At 33.2% G+C, this 15,515-nt stretch overlaps 3 protein-coding genes across 3 annotated transcripts; 1 reads left to right on the forward strand and 2 right to left on the reverse strand.

Annotated features, from left to right (window-relative positions):
* Positions 5,923-7,752, reverse strand: LOC104735809 (glycine-rich protein A3). Its single transcript, XM_010455664.1, has 3 exons — positions 7,524-7,752; positions 6,704-7,011; positions 5,923-6,470 (listed from the first exon to the last, which is right to left on the reverse strand). Exons 2-3 carry the CDS (start codon positions 6,966-6,968, stop codon positions 6,232-6,234), a joined length of 504 nt encoding a protein of 167 aa, XP_010453966.1. The 5' UTR covers positions 6,969-7,011; positions 7,524-7,752; the 3' UTR covers positions 5,923-6,231.
* On the reverse strand, positions 7,873-10,307 carry LOC104735810 (tRNA (guanine-N(7)-)-methyltransferase-like). Its single transcript, XM_010455665.2, has 8 exons — positions 9,889-10,307; positions 9,610-9,666; positions 9,439-9,514; positions 8,971-9,050; positions 8,813-8,862; positions 8,632-8,716; positions 8,430-8,528; positions 7,873-8,325 (listed from the first exon to the last, which is right to left on the reverse strand). Exons 1-8 carry the CDS (start codon positions 10,135-10,137, stop codon positions 8,101-8,103), a joined length of 921 nt encoding a protein of 306 aa, XP_010453967.1. The 5' UTR covers positions 10,138-10,307; the 3' UTR covers positions 7,873-8,100.
* LOC104735811 lies at positions 13,831-15,482 on the forward strand. Its single transcript, XM_010455666.2, has 6 exons — positions 13,831-13,997; positions 14,115-14,287; positions 14,388-14,440; positions 14,563-14,683; positions 14,774-14,896; positions 14,977-15,482. The coding sequence occupies exons 1-6, from the start codon at positions 13,881-13,883 to the stop codon at positions 15,344-15,346; spliced, it is 957 nt and encodes a 318-aa protein (XP_010453968.1). The 5' UTR covers positions 13,831-13,880; the 3' UTR covers positions 15,347-15,482.

A 15,515-nucleotide genomic window follows, 5' to 3' on the forward strand; every position in this document is an offset into this window, starting at 1 on the left:
TTTTTTTTTTTTTTTTTTTTTTTTGGCTTTCAAAGAGAGAAATTTTTCTTCTTCTTCCTTTTCTCTCTTCTATCCCTCTCTCTTCTCGTGTTTGCTGTGTAATTAAAAAAATATTCTAACACCCGAAGAAAAAAAATGGACATATTCTTCGCAACGAAATTGACGGGGAGAATATAAACACAAATAAAGGGGTTTCTATTTTTGCTCCTTATATTACAATTTATCTCCTCTTTTTATCCTTTTTAAGTTTTAACGTCAACGTACAAACAAATATCAAATATGTATATACTGTATATACTTTTTCCATTGGTTCGAAACAAAATATATAATGTGTTTCATTTTGACCATTTTCTGCAAAATCAGCCTGTCGTTTAAACTCGATAATTTTGTATAATGAACTCATATATAGAGTAATATAATTTTATCGAGTAAAAAAAAATGGTTTAAGTATAACAAATTTCTTTATACTTTTACATGCTATGGAGAAAAAAATTAGATCTGATGACTTCATACATCAAATTTTAGTTTATATTATTAAATAATTTTATTTGGTACTAATTAAGTTTAATATAAAAAAAATATGATAGTAGTTATGATTTATTAAGAAAAACAAGTGTAAAGTTTATTTTCTCTATTTAAAACTGATATGGTTTCTTAAATGTGTACTAACAAACATGCTATGGAAATTAATGCTTTAAAACAACTGTCCACTCAAATTCTATCACATCATATATTAGTTTTTGGTTCTTATGTTATATAGATATTTTTAGATTTTTAAAACAGAATTCTTGTGAGATAGGTTTATAAATGTAAACAAAATTTCATAAATATTATTTTGAAGTTTTTAAATAAAATAGATATTTAAATTCTCTGTATATGAAAATGAGATCTCTTGTCTATGTTCAACATGATTCAGTATTTTATACCCTTTTTTTTTTACTTTAAAAAATATTAGTCCCATCCTCAAAGCATGTTGATGAACTATAATGATCTAGTATTAAATAAATGGGTATCACTTATGGTATCAACAATAACTTCAACGCAGTCGAATTATTGAACTAGGAGGTAGGTTAGTAGTGTTTGGTGAGGGAAAAAAAGAGATACTACTAATAATGCAAAACTACAAAGTCAAATAACAATTGAAACAGCTTAATACCAAAACGCAATGCTTAGGAGTTTATCTAATATTTATAAGAATATGGAATAAACAAAAAAAAAATTTAAGAATATAAGTAGATGATGGATGGATGGATGGGTACGTGAATACAGCTGTAGCCATGTTTCTCCTTTTCTTTTTCCATTCAATATTTACATACAAAAATAAGTAAGAAACAAAGAAAAAATCTAATCACTTTCAGACACATAAGCCTGACTTCATATCCCAACTGTCCATTTTATTTTATTAGATTTTTCAAGAATGCAACCTTTTTTTAAAAATTACATGTATTTGAATATTTGATGAAATAATGCACTAGTAGTCTACTAGACGTGGTCATCGAAACTTGTAAATTTATTTTTAATCATTTTAGAATCGCAAACCAGATTTATAGTGAAATGTTTTACATGCACCACAAAAATTGTAAAATGGATAATAATATTTTGCACTACGTTTACTATAAACCATACTATTATCTTTAACACATATACCTACTATAAATGTAGATAGAATCGCTAAGTTTGTTTATACTAATATCTCGTGTTCATATTAATTTAAGTTGATTAGTATCAAATTATAACACATCCAAGTTTCACTAAATAAGATGATTGAAATAAAAATCAAAGAATTTGGATTATAAAAAAACAAAAAAGAGCCGCAAAGGAGGAAAGGGATAGAGATGGGTTTTCGAGGAGGCTGACATCTTCGACATGTGCCTCTCTTACTGTCATTTACTTCATCAATCTCAGAACTTCTTTTGCCCTCTTTCTCTTTTGAATCAGAACTATATAATATATATATGGTCATGTCTAGATTCTCTGGATTAATGATGTTTTAAACTGTTTTGTGTCAAAAGAATTGGGGGTTTCAAGAAAAAAGGAACGTTTAAGCAAAATGGAAATCTTGGATACAACCAAACAGAAAAAGAGGAATAAAAAAATGTAGAGATTTGTGGACTAGAAAAAAAATAAAATAGTACAAAGAATCCTCTAATTAAGCAAAAAATAGAAAAATGCTTTAGAATTTTGATAAATGTCTTTTTCCCTAGTCATGTAACATTCTCAAAGAGATATTTTTTGGTTATTTTGTGGATATTATAAAAGAGGAGTAGTGGTCATTGCTGAAGAGTAATTGCACCAAAGAAGCATAAGTTTGAGAGAACACACATTACGGAGTTTACATTAGTATAGATTGCGTAGTTCGTGTTTGTTGAAACCTTTAATAGAATGCGGTACGCTAGCGTTGCCGAGGTTTTGCATAGTTAAGATCTAAGAGCGGTTAAACAAAAAAAAAAAAAAATGCATCATGCAAAATCAATTTCGAGTTCGATTAATAGGATGATAAACACGTGAAAACCATGAATATTAAGTTTTATTTTGTCTACGAAATTGTCAATTATCTTTCCTTTCTTTTTTTTCTTCTCTTCTTTATCTATAAACCATTCTTTTCATAATACTTTCTTTTCATGATACTCTTTTTACATGCATAAAATAATGCATCAAATGTTACTTTCTTTTCTTTGCTTTTGAGAGTTTGATTGCATCCATCCTCTTACCATTTCAGAATATTTGGACACTTGATTATGACAATCAATTAGCGACTTCTCTATCTAATACCGTTTGGTCGTCTTGAATACTTATTTTTACTGACCGTTCTTGAACGACTTTGGAATTGTATAAAGTCGTAAAGAGTTCATAGCTATGTTTTATCAATACAATAGTTTTTATTCATCTACTCTTATCTCCCGGATTTGTTAAAGTAGTTTGTTTTTATTTATTCACTACAGATCCAAAATTCTTAATAATCAAGAATTTGTCATTTATATATTTTGTCAAGCATCCATGAAAGTTCGGATAAATGAACAAGGTCAAAATTATGGTTAAACCAATCTTTTGTCATGTTCTACTTTTGATATTTTTATAACACATGTTATTCCTAAAATCTCAAATCAGAGCATCACTAAACGTTGAGACATGTTGTTGTTATCATCAAATTATATATTCAAACTGTTTGTGGTCATATGAGTGAAAAAAATGTGTATATATTAAGACCTCAGTCAACTAATATATACCAGTCTAGAGACTAAACAAACACAAACTCAGTTCAAATCAAATTTTGTGTGCCCGCCTAATCCTTATTTTATTTTTATTAGTCGTATACATCCAATTATCATATAATTAATTAGAGGATCATCAAATATCACATTGCATATATACAGATCAACCATTGATAAATAACTGAGGATATATAAATTTAGTAGATAAAATTAAAAATAAAAAGACTAGCTAGTGACAGGTTGGAGAGATAATGTTGTCTTTTGCAAACTTTTCTAACTCTTTTGGCATTTTTGTCTTTCCACTTTGTAAATTTCCTAGGTTGGCAACAAACTTAAAACTTAAAAAGCATCTAATACTCTCTTTACATATATAATCCAAGTTATTTTTTTTTCTTTTTTTTTTCGTTCGTATATTCCTTAAATCAAACCAAGAAACCCAATAAACAAAAGTGGATAAGTATTCACTAAATAAGTCTTAGAGGAGGTTATTAGTTCTATCATTTTAATTCAAACAAAAATCATGTGTTATTCAATCATTGCTTTTAAAAAACTTATCAAAATTACATGTTATTGGTTATATGATTTACAAATACTTATTAAAATCTCATGTTATTCATTAAGGCTCCTACTGGTAACCCATCGAGGAATAAAAAGAATGAGAAGGAAGAAGAATAAAAGAGAACAAATAAGAAAAAAATTATTTAAAAAAAAGGAACGAAGAGGAATAGGTGCAGAGGAAAAACAGAACAAATGGTATGGTAAATGGTAACAAAAAAAACAGAACAAGCAAAAAAATAAAAATAAAAAAATTGAATCAAAAACAAGCATCAAACCCACGTACGAACATGATACACGAACATAAACATGAATTGCTGGAACTTTTAGTAACCCGTGATACTAATATGATAATTATAAAAAATAATCAACTATAGACGTTGGGAACCACGTATTTTCACATATCATATTTGCTCAGCAATTTAATCTCGTTTCTTCAGCTGCTGGTTCATCATCCACTTCATCATCTTCATCAATTTTTTGATTTTGATGCATCCTCTTGTGTTTCTGGTATTACTACATCATCCGTGTTTGCCAAAGCAGATTGTGTCTCCTGGAGATGTGCCCCACAAGTAAACGGAGAGTAACGTTCATCTTGATCGACATCATGTTGACCATATATCTGGTCCAACAAATCTTTGAAGGGCAAAGACTTGTTCTTCAAAACCCGAACAAATTTATCTTTATTTCCAAAGTCCTGTCAATGATTCAAAACATATTAGAATAAAATTTTCTATTCATATAAAAATATTATAAATGATAACAAAGAGACTTATAGCAACTCGATCATTCCACCAAGATGTTGACATAATTATTTGTCCAGTGGACGGATCAACAACAACACCCGTGCGTTCCATCAGTTGCCTATTAATTTGCCAAAGCTTATGCAAGTACTCGATTTTGCTCTTTATCTCACTATCCCAAACAAGCTTCTCTCCGGTCAACTCAAATAATTTGTTTTCAACTCTTTTTCTACCAGCAACATTCGGCATTTTACTCGAGTGGTCATTTGATTTTAGCTCCGTAATAACGAGTTCAAGCATAATTTGACAATGTCTTTCCTTCCACACATACTATAATATATACATACTCAGTAATCATGTTTCGTTTAAATACATTCATCCTATATGCATTGAAATTTAATAAATAATTATATGCAAAACATATATACCTTTTCTTCGGTATCGATCCCTGATGCAGTGGTTGATTTGCCTTTGTTTCTTGAAAGACCTCCACGCCGTGATGATCCACTAGTCTCTTGGGAACTTGCCATAATCCAAGTTTTTTCTAAAGATCAAAATCAAATACATAAATTAATAAAACCAAACACAAGAATGTAAGCAAAACAGAAAAAAAAAACAAAAGAAGTCATGCTAAAAAATATTGTATGATTATTTTTTTCACCTTTACGTCTCTCGATCGTAGGGTTTTTTTTTCTATACGATGGCTTTTTGTGCTGAAGACTATTTATAGTTGTATTTTATAAGACTTAAATTATTAAACAGTTCATGAGATAATTATGAGATAGATCAAGATGAGTTTGAATTTGATATTGGATATGTACAAATTGTTTAAAATATAAGTTGTGGAACTAGTTGAATCAAAAGATATAAGTTTAGAAGAGTTTAACGTTATCATGTACCTTCTTTTATCGTGAGGTCTTCCTTTGAATGTTATCATCAATTTTTTTTACAATTTATTAAATTATGCATGAATTATTTTTTTAAAAAATAATAATTAATTTGTTTTCCTGTTTGTTCTACTAACAAATTGAAGAGGAACAAATTTATTCTGTGATTCCTAAAAAAAAAGAACGTATAAGAATAGTGTGGGGTCCATGTTTCAGAATTTGGAAGATATGTTACTTGTAAATGGTAACAAAAATGAGGAACAAAGAGGAACAACACATTCCTGTCCATTTTTTTTCTAAAAACTGGTCACCAGTTGGAGCCTTAATGATTTGTTTTTGGATGTCAAACTCCATATTATGTTTTAAATGGATTTGAGTGGATTTGAAAGTGTAAAATAGTATGATTCAAATCCAAAGATAAAACATGTTATTTCAAAATCCATGTATTTTGATTTTTAAAATTTACAATTCCAAATAGATTTAGAAATCACCCCTCCAATAACAGTCATATAATACACTTCCAAGTCCAAAAAAAAGGGCAAGAAGCTTATTGAAGATTCAACATCAATATTAAAGACTCGATCGTTTTCAAACAAGTGGATCTCAGTTTCCAACTATGTACGAAAAGGAGAAACCTTTATACATGCCAATGTAAAAACAAAAATAAAAAGCTTCATAAAACCAAAACCCAGAATGAAAGAAAAATCACAACTTTCTAACCTCTACCTAGGCTCGGTATAACTACTACATATGTAATTTTACAGACTTGTTAATATATTTATTGCTATGTAATGATAATGTCTTTGAAGTTTGGATCAATCTTTTGGAAAGAGATCACTTCCATTTCTTGAAGAATTTGCCCTTGTGCTTCCCAAACATGCCATGTTTCCAGCGTTTTCCGAATTTTCCGTGCTTGAACTTGCCGTGTTTGAACTTACCGTGACCATGATACCCGTAGCCATAGCCGTGACCGTGGTGGTGACCATAGTGTCCATGGTGAGACATATGGTGAGCACCAGCTGCTGCAGCCACTCCACCAGCTATAATAGCTCCTAGACCTCCGTGGTGATGTCCTGTAACATTAATTTGGTTTCCTCATCAAACATCAAGTCATCAAAGGTCTCTATTGTTTTCAAACACAAATAAAGTTTGTTTTGAAGATGCTAAAGGTTATAGGATCATTTGACGAAAACGAAATAACACTAAACATATAAGCAAACGCAGAACGACAATCAAAAACCTAAATGACACCAACATGTAAAGAAATTTGTATGAGGAAGAATGTAAAAGTTGAGACTGAAATTACCAGAGTGAGACGAATGGGGATAACCGTGAGATGGATAACCGTGAGGAGGATAACCAGCAGGAGGGTAACCACCGTGTGGAGGATAAGCAACTGGTGGACAGCCATAAGGAGGAGGAGGAGGCGGGTATGAATAAGGAGCTCCATAACCGTGACCATGATGACCATAACCGTGACCATGATGAGGTGGGTAATGTCCGCCTGCAAATCCTGCTAAGTGGTGGAAGAGTCCTTTGTCATTGTGATTATTCTGATGATCATCTCCCATCTTTTTTTCACACTTTGATTTTTCAGAGTAAAGGGTAACCAAACTGTAAAGAAGAAAACCCATTGACATATTAGATTATGAAAGAAAACAGATAACTCTGTGTGAGGATCATTAATACTAAGGGGCAACCTGAGTGTTGGTGTCTACTCCAAATTAAAGGCTAATGCTAATAAAAAGAACACTCAAACCTCAAGAGAAAAGGCATCAAGAGACATATAAAGAGTCATCTTTTTAATCTACAGATCGAAACAATCCATTCACAAAAGATGCTTCTGACTAAGAATTGAGAAACTTCACCAACATTCAAATCTGATTTCTCTCTTGTCCACACATACAATTCCTTCTCTAAACGAACAAAAAGGATCAATTTTTTCTTTGAACATTCTAGGGTTTATAGCACTGATTTCTAGGGTTATAAAAATCTCAGATTCAGTAAGCTCAAACATAGACAGAACTGAAATATTCCCATATCACAAGATTAAACTGTCGCTATTCAATACACAAAACTCCAGATATTATAAATCTAAACAAAAGATTAAAGATGTGTGTTCGTACCAAGCTTAAGGGTTTGTTAATTTCTCTGAATCTGGCGAATTCGATACTGCGACGGCCTTCAAGCAATTGCCCAGAAAGAAAGAACGAGACTTGATTCGATTTCGTAATTCCAAAGATCACAACGTCGTCTTCACATATATATATATATATATATGTACTTGCGCGTTTTGTCGAAGCAGAGGAAACGCCTGAGACGCTGCTGATCGAGCCGTAGTTTCCACGCCACGCGTTTCCTTTTATTTTCTTTATTTTAATATACTTAAGATTTTTCTCTCTATTTTTTCAACATTGGTCCTTTTTTATTGTTTTTTCTCAACCAATTAGATATATTTTTAAAAATTCATACGAATAAGTTCTATAGATAATGAAAAATATTACGGATAAGGATCTGATTCCAGTCAAATTAAGACACACCTAATGACCTAATCCACAGATCTTTATCATTTAATACAAGTCACATGTCTTGTTTTAATCAACTAAGAAAGTCCTGGTACGGTTTGGTTTTAAACGATTCCGTTAGCATTGACTAAGAACTCAAACGACGACCAAATTTGGTTGTTTGGAAAAATAAACTGAATCATGATGTAAGCTGACGTTTCTGGTAAAGTCGTCTGTAGATTCTTGCACCTTCGAATTCTGCGTGGATCTCTCGTTCCGTTCGTATACCCATCGGGTTTCCCATTAACCAACCATCCTCCTCTGTGGCCACTGTGTCGTCCATGTGTTGAAGAACACTTGATTCCTCGTCGAACTGATCTCTCATGTCTTGAGCCACATCCAGCACATCTGATTGCACAAATATCTGTTGACAGCCAAAACACACACAACAAAAGTAAGTACACAACTTGAAACAACCAGTAAATAATGTTGGTAAGCATTAGAAGAGGGTAAAGAAAGTTTTTTTACCTTTCCGCCGGGTTTTAGGTTTTGAAGAATGGAATTAACCAAAGGCTTTTGGACAACACGTCTCTTTTGATGACGTTTCTTGAAATGAGGATCTGGACACTGCATTTTTAACACGCCCCCAAAACAAACAAGTTGGATCATTACTATTAAGTCAACACAGATCCTTGGAAACATTCTCTTACTCAGATGCTTTATCACTTACCAAGATTGAGACAATCTCCAACGGTCCAGGATAACTCGTTATCAGTTGTTCAAAGGAAACCATGGCGTTTGCAAATATGAAGTGTCTGAAACCCATCCAAAAGAATCCATCAAAGAAAGTCAGTATAACACAGAGAAGTATTCTAAAGATCTTCCTAAGGTTTTGGAATGCAATAACTTACACATTTGAAAGTCCGAGCTCATCCACCCAAAAGTTGGCGCGTTTGACCAGCTGTAAAGAAATTGAACTTGTTTAGGCCAATGTAACCGAAACTACAACTAGCTAAAGCAGATGAATAGTCAAGTGAGTTTGAAACTGTCAGAGAAGCTTGATGCCTACTTTCTGACGTATCTCCAATCCTAAGAAATTTGTCGATCCAGCATTCTTATTAGCTAGCCATAGGAGAAATCTGCCACTACCTAAAATATAAGGAAGTAAACACAGGATTAGTAGTTGAATCCAAATCCGAAAACCAATTCTAAGGCAGAGAGGCAAGAACGGAAATCAAATAAGAACGTTTTGGTTTTTAAAGTCAAAACACATTTCAAGTATGAAAGAGGTGCAAGACAAAGGAAGAGAATTAAAAAGAGAGCTATTTGAATGCCCAAAATCGTATTCAGATTCCACGGAAAGATGCCAATTATGCAACCAAAAGCTCCCAAAAGAACTAGTCTGTAATGTAACTCATCAATTAAGAGAACACGATTGGTGGAAGAAGAAGCATAAATCAACTTTAGGAACTATAAACAGAGTTGAGTTGAGAGATAAACATAAGTCCCACAAGTTCTAAGCAAGCTCACAAGTTACCACTTCCAATATCCACCATCAGAGGAAGAGATGGATCCTTATAAACTTCATCCCAAACAGGAACTGGAGCTGGTTTCTATCAGAAAGAAAGACCATTTGTAAATCATATATGCTTTCTCACATATCAAGGGTTAAAAACCTGTCACAAACGTTGCAACATTATCAACTTACAGAGAAAGAGGCACTGAGAGGATTAACATGCTGTCTGATTCTTACATGCCCCACTTCCTGAAAACAAACACAAGAGAGAAAAAACAAATGATAACTCAATCCTATCCACTAATTAGAGATAGTGACAAACCAGCTCCTTAGTAAAAGACTAGAGTCTAATGAAGATGAAAAGCTCTCTCAACTTGGAACAACAGAGACTGAATAACATTTATCGGATTCGGAAATTCGAGCAATGCCCAGAAACCAACAAATACATAGGAAAGAAAGGAGCATACTGACTTCAGATATCTTATACATGAGGTTTAGCTCTGCATACTCCAAGTCCACCAATTCATTGCTTCTCAGTTCTTTTAAATCGACACAAACTGAGGTAGACGCAGAGTTAAATGCTCCGAAGCTGCTACAATGGCGAGGGATTTTGTATCCGCTCGTGAAGCTATGCGGCGATGAAGCTAGAGAAAACACCCTTTTCGCCAAAAGCAATGGTGTACTTGAAGACGAAGAGCAAGCTTGATATAGAGTAGCCATTTTTTTTTGTATTGGAGGATAAAAGCAGGATTCGATTATTGGATTCCTTCGACCATAAAAATGTTTTCTTTTCAGTGTTCTCTTTGCCTGAGGGTCTGTGTTCTCAATCTATAAAACTTTTAAGAGTTTTGTACTTGATGTGATAAGAAATAAAATATATAGGGTGTTTCTGTAAATAGATCAAAATGTAAAAGGACATGTGGAAGGATTTTAAGTTAAGGCCCAAGCCCATAAACAATTAAACCGACTTAGACGCCGAGCAAGTTTGCTATTATTAATTTTTTGTTATGGTTTTCTATTTATTGTATTGTTATATTCTACATCATGTTGATTTTTTGTACATTTTTTTCATATTAGTTTGGCTATATTTTGTTGTTTTCCTTTACTCTAATCTTATATTTTATTTATTCATTCATGTGCATGACGTTGTTATCATATGTCAATGAATGTTTTTGGTTTAGTTTGAATATGTTTTTCTTTATTATTAAATTATAAGCTTAAACTTAAGTGTGATTGAGCATAACATGCATAAACCAAGCGATAAGTGCATGCTAATTTTATTTTTATTTATTTATTTAGGAAGTGATTTATATTTTGACAGTTTTGTTTATGTTTTTTAATTTTTATTTTAATTGTTGGAAGCCTTTATTTTACTTCACATATACAATCTTCACATTAATGGAGTTTAAGTCTTTGATTTTCTTCCTAATCTTAGTATTCTTAAAAAAAAAATAAAAAAATAAACAAAAAGAATTAGGGCTTATTTTTTGCAGGAACATTAAATTGTATTGATAGGATTTGGTGAGGAAGAAAGGATAATCATCTTCACGACCAACAACAAAAATGAAATCGATGATGCTCTTCTCATTTGGGTTGTATGTTTGAGGTCTTAGATGATACAACATATGCTTTGGATGATTTTAATCAATGTCTTGAAGGATAAGAGATTAATCAATGTGTTGAAGGATAAGAGATCAACAAGAAAGATTATGGAGATAAAAGGAGAGATTAGGGAGATGACGGATATAACAATGATGAAGTAATGAAAAAGGAAGTCACTCTCACGCTAGAGAGATTAGGGATAAAGAGAGATTAGCGAGATAAAGAGAGATATTCTTAGTACATTTTGCTTTTTTTTTTCTACAATTTTTCTGTTGATCCACAAATGATGAATTGAATATAAAAAACATCATTTTATCCGCATATATTATATTTTTTATTATCTTCTATTTTATATACTAGGATTCAGATTCTCGTGATGTCACCGGAGAAATATTTTCAAAAAAAAAAGTTAAATTTAAAATTTAAAACTATATATTATAAATTCATTTAAAAATAATAAAATAGTTTGAAAATGTATACTAAATAATAAAATTAAAATTTATTAAAATAAGAAGTAGGATTAAAACTACATAAATAATAAACATATATAACTGTGAGTTTTAAAAACACAACCATTAAAATGGAAACTTATAATAAAAAATTATGGTAAAAATACTCAACTCTAAGTTAAAAATTATTAAATGAAAAATTATAATAAATCGAGACAACCTTATAAATTTGTATGCATGTATTATTACAAGATATTTTATGAAAAATTATTGTAAAGAGTAATAATCATCGTAAAAGTTTGTTGATATATAAATATTACTCAGAAACAAATATCAATTATAGTAAGCAAATGCAATTTTTTGATAAAAAAGAATTTTTAAAAATATATAATTTTACCAACGTATAATTTTTTTCAAAATATATATAAAAAATTATATAATGAAAAAATACGATGAAAAATTCCAATGTATTTGGCATTTATTCAGTTATTATTATACAGATTTTGTACTTCGAGTCCTTGTGTGCTCAGACAAGAGGTTCACCGTCGATGGTTACTTATTGGCAACACATTTCCGGATGAGAGCGGAAAGGGAAAAGCAAAAGTCCACAGCCAATTAGATCGATCCCGAGTACGTTTGTCATCTTAACTTAGCGGTTTGGGAACAAATGGAATTATAGTTTTGTCATCTTTCTTGGAATGAGAAGATGTATGGGATATTGTGTTGTGTCTTACTGCTTACTTGGGAAGTTTCTCAACTTCCAGATGAATCGGCAGCAATCAAGAGGCCCATGACAGCATGTAGAAGTATTGATGCATTGGCATCTCCATTCTCAAAATTCTAGACTCAGTCGACATTGGGATGAACAAAACCGGTGTGTGAGAGGTCTTGTTTTTGTTTTACAGGTTAAATCAATGTTAAAAATTACACAAAGAAATGTCTTCTTGGTCTCTTCTGTCATAATTTTATCACTTTCGTGCAGTGTGCCATGCTAAAATCTAATCGTTATCAGTAAGGTTTTCTTCATCTGAAGCCTAAAGGTTCGTACTTTGTACTTTATTTTAATGTTTTAATTTGCAATTCCGTTGGGGGTAGAATCACAGTATGTAGCTATTTAACGAAATGTATCCATAGGTTTAACTCATCCTGCTAAAATTTATGCCTTAACTGTCGAATTTTGTCTAGTTGATTAGCATCTTTATACGCTTTGCAGTGTAAGCTTCATTCTTGTTATTTAATCTGTAATGAAGGTCCTCATCTGCCAAACGAATTTTGGAAATGAAGTTGCAGTTATTATATATACGATCATCAGGTAATGCCTCCATAACTCTGGATCACAAGGTGTCTAAACCAAAAACTTGACCTTCCCCTGTCTGTCTTTTTCCTTCTGGCTACTTTGTGACTTTGTTTTTCCGGCAATTTAAGAGGAACATGAATAAGCTAAGAGGGTTGATTTTTTAAAAAAAATGTTTGAAAACCCTTGATGCCCCCCAACAATGTCTTGGTCTAGTCCCTAAGTTCTGGTGTGGCGCAGTTAGTATCTTGTTGTGGTTCTTAAAGAGCTGGGTGCCTCTATATCCATTAGTGTTTTATATGTTCTGAGTTTATGTGGCTATCTGTCACTGTTAGGTAGCCAACCTGGAACTCCAAGCTGACATGCTATGGTTGTGGGGAGAACACAAGAAGGCTTCATTCGATCATTAGATATGCACATGGCAGTTCCATAATCTCGTTGTAGTATTTTTTCCAGATGAGGCATCAGCAGATAACTCAGTCAAAGTGAGAAGAGATTTGTCTTGCCAGCCAATTCTGTTTTACAACATGATCTAATTTGTTTTGCATCTCCTACCTGTAGATGTGAACTTTTTACACAAACGTTGGTGTTGTTAGTGGTCTATTACGGCTCCTCTCTGGGCATATTGCCCTTCTGTTGTGTATCTGGTGATTAGCTTGGGCCTTCACATCTGAATGACTTAACTAATTGCTTTTACGTGGCTTTTCCTTGTTTCTTTGATTGTGCCACTTTATGGTTACTTGTTAAAGAGTGAGTACGATACCGAGGGCATGCCAATAAGGTTTCTTATTATCATCATTTATATATGATTTCTACTTGAGGTAGGTTCTATTCTACATGTAGTTCTATGTCAGGGTTATTATATTTTACTGCTACAACATATTTGCTAGTTTGTAACGTTAAAGGTATATCGACATATCGTAGACATTGACTATTCGGAAGAGGAGAAAGCTGTGTTTCTCAATCTATAAAATTAAGAGTTTTGTACTTAATGTGCTAAGAGGTGAAATAAATGGGGTTTTCCTGTAAATACATCAAAATATACAAGAACATGTGGATTTTAAAACTCTCTCAGCTTTCTCCGCTTGAGAGCTCTCAGAGCCACTAAACCCAATACGATGGCCTCGACGATTCTTCCATCACTCAGGCTGAGGCCAAACTTCTCCGCCTCCATGTCAACCTCCTCCTCCTCTTCCGCCGGTGAAGTCAAACACCGTCCCGCCGTCATTCTCCCGGTAAATAACTCCTCCTTCTGTATTTAAAGCCCAAAACTTGGTTTCAGTGTTTATACGACTCTTCCATGGTGCGTTTCATGTCTCAATAAATGGTTCCTTTGTGGAATTGGTTTTTAGGGTTTAGGGAACAATTCAGGAGACTACAAGAAGCTGGAGGTAACATTGGGTGAGTACGGTGTTCGTGCGGTGGTTGCAGCTGTATCAAGGCTTGATTGGTTTAGAAATGCATCCGGTTTGGTTGATCCATCCTACTGGCGCGGCACGCTCCGCCCTCGTCCTGTTCTTGATTGGTATTGATTTCTTCTCCATGAACATATCACTTGTTTTGTGTTTGGAGTGTTTTTGTGACTGGTTTCAAATGATGACTCTTGTTTATGGATCAATGATCAGGTACTTGAATAGAATTGATGATGCAGTACGCAAAGCCAATGAGTTAGCTCAAGGTAAATGTCAAATTTGATATTGCTAAAGATTGCTGCTTTGTGTTCTTGGATCAGACTTAGCTGCTAGTTTCAGTTGTGAATTGCGGTGACCATAAAACACTTTAGTATTGCGTCACTTATAGGTCAAGGACAAGGATTGTCTTTGATTGGACACTCAGCTGGAGGCTGGCTTGCTCGAGTTTACATGGAAGAATACGGGAAGTCTGATATCTCCTTGTTGTTGACACTTGGTACGCCTCACTTGTAGGTAACAAACATGCAGATTACTATTTTAAACCTTTCAAGAGATATTGCTTCGATGTTTTAACCATGTGGTTTTTGCATCCTGTTTAGACCACCACCGAGAGGGCAACCAGGGGTTATTGACCAAACAAGAGGTCTTCTCTACTATGTCCAAGATCACTGTGCAAAAGCTGTTTACACTCCTGAGCTGAGATATGTCTGTATTGCCGGGAGGTAAATGCTTCCAAAAAGCACATATGTGTGAACCCTATGTCTAAAACTTGGAATCTGAATTCTTTTACTTCATATTGTAGATACATTCGTGGAGCTCCTTTGGTGGACAATGCAGATGCAGATGTTGATTCTGATGTGACTGTTGGGATTGACAGTGGAGAAGCGATTTCAGAACTTGCTATAGCAAGCAACAAGAAGAGCGATCTATCGGATTCTTCAGGGACTAGTTTTCGTGCTCGTTTTGTAGGGCAAGGATACAAGCAAGTATGTGGAACAGCTGATGTGTGGGGTGATGGAGTGGTTCCTGAGGTTTCAGCTCATCTTGAAGGTGCATTGAATGTTACCTTCGACGGTGTTTACCATTCACCTGTTGGTTCAGACGATGAAACCAGACCTTGGTATGGTTCACCAGTTATTGTAAAGGACTGGATTCACCACCTCCTTGAGTGATCAACTTCACCCACAAATTCAAACTCTAATCACATTGTATATTTATATTTTACTCCTTTGAACCCAGTTCTGTCAAATGTCTCTAAGATTTTGAAGATACTAAGAAATTTTTTTTTGGAAAAGTTTTGATTTTGAAGTTGGAAATCTTCAAAGCTCACTGATTTGATAT

This window comes from Camelina sativa, chromosome 13 (assembly GCF_000633955.1).
Source record: "Camelina sativa cultivar DH55 chromosome 13, Cs, whole genome shotgun sequence".
Lineage (NCBI taxonomy): Eukaryota > Viridiplantae > Streptophyta > Magnoliopsida > Brassicales > Brassicaceae > Camelina > Camelina sativa.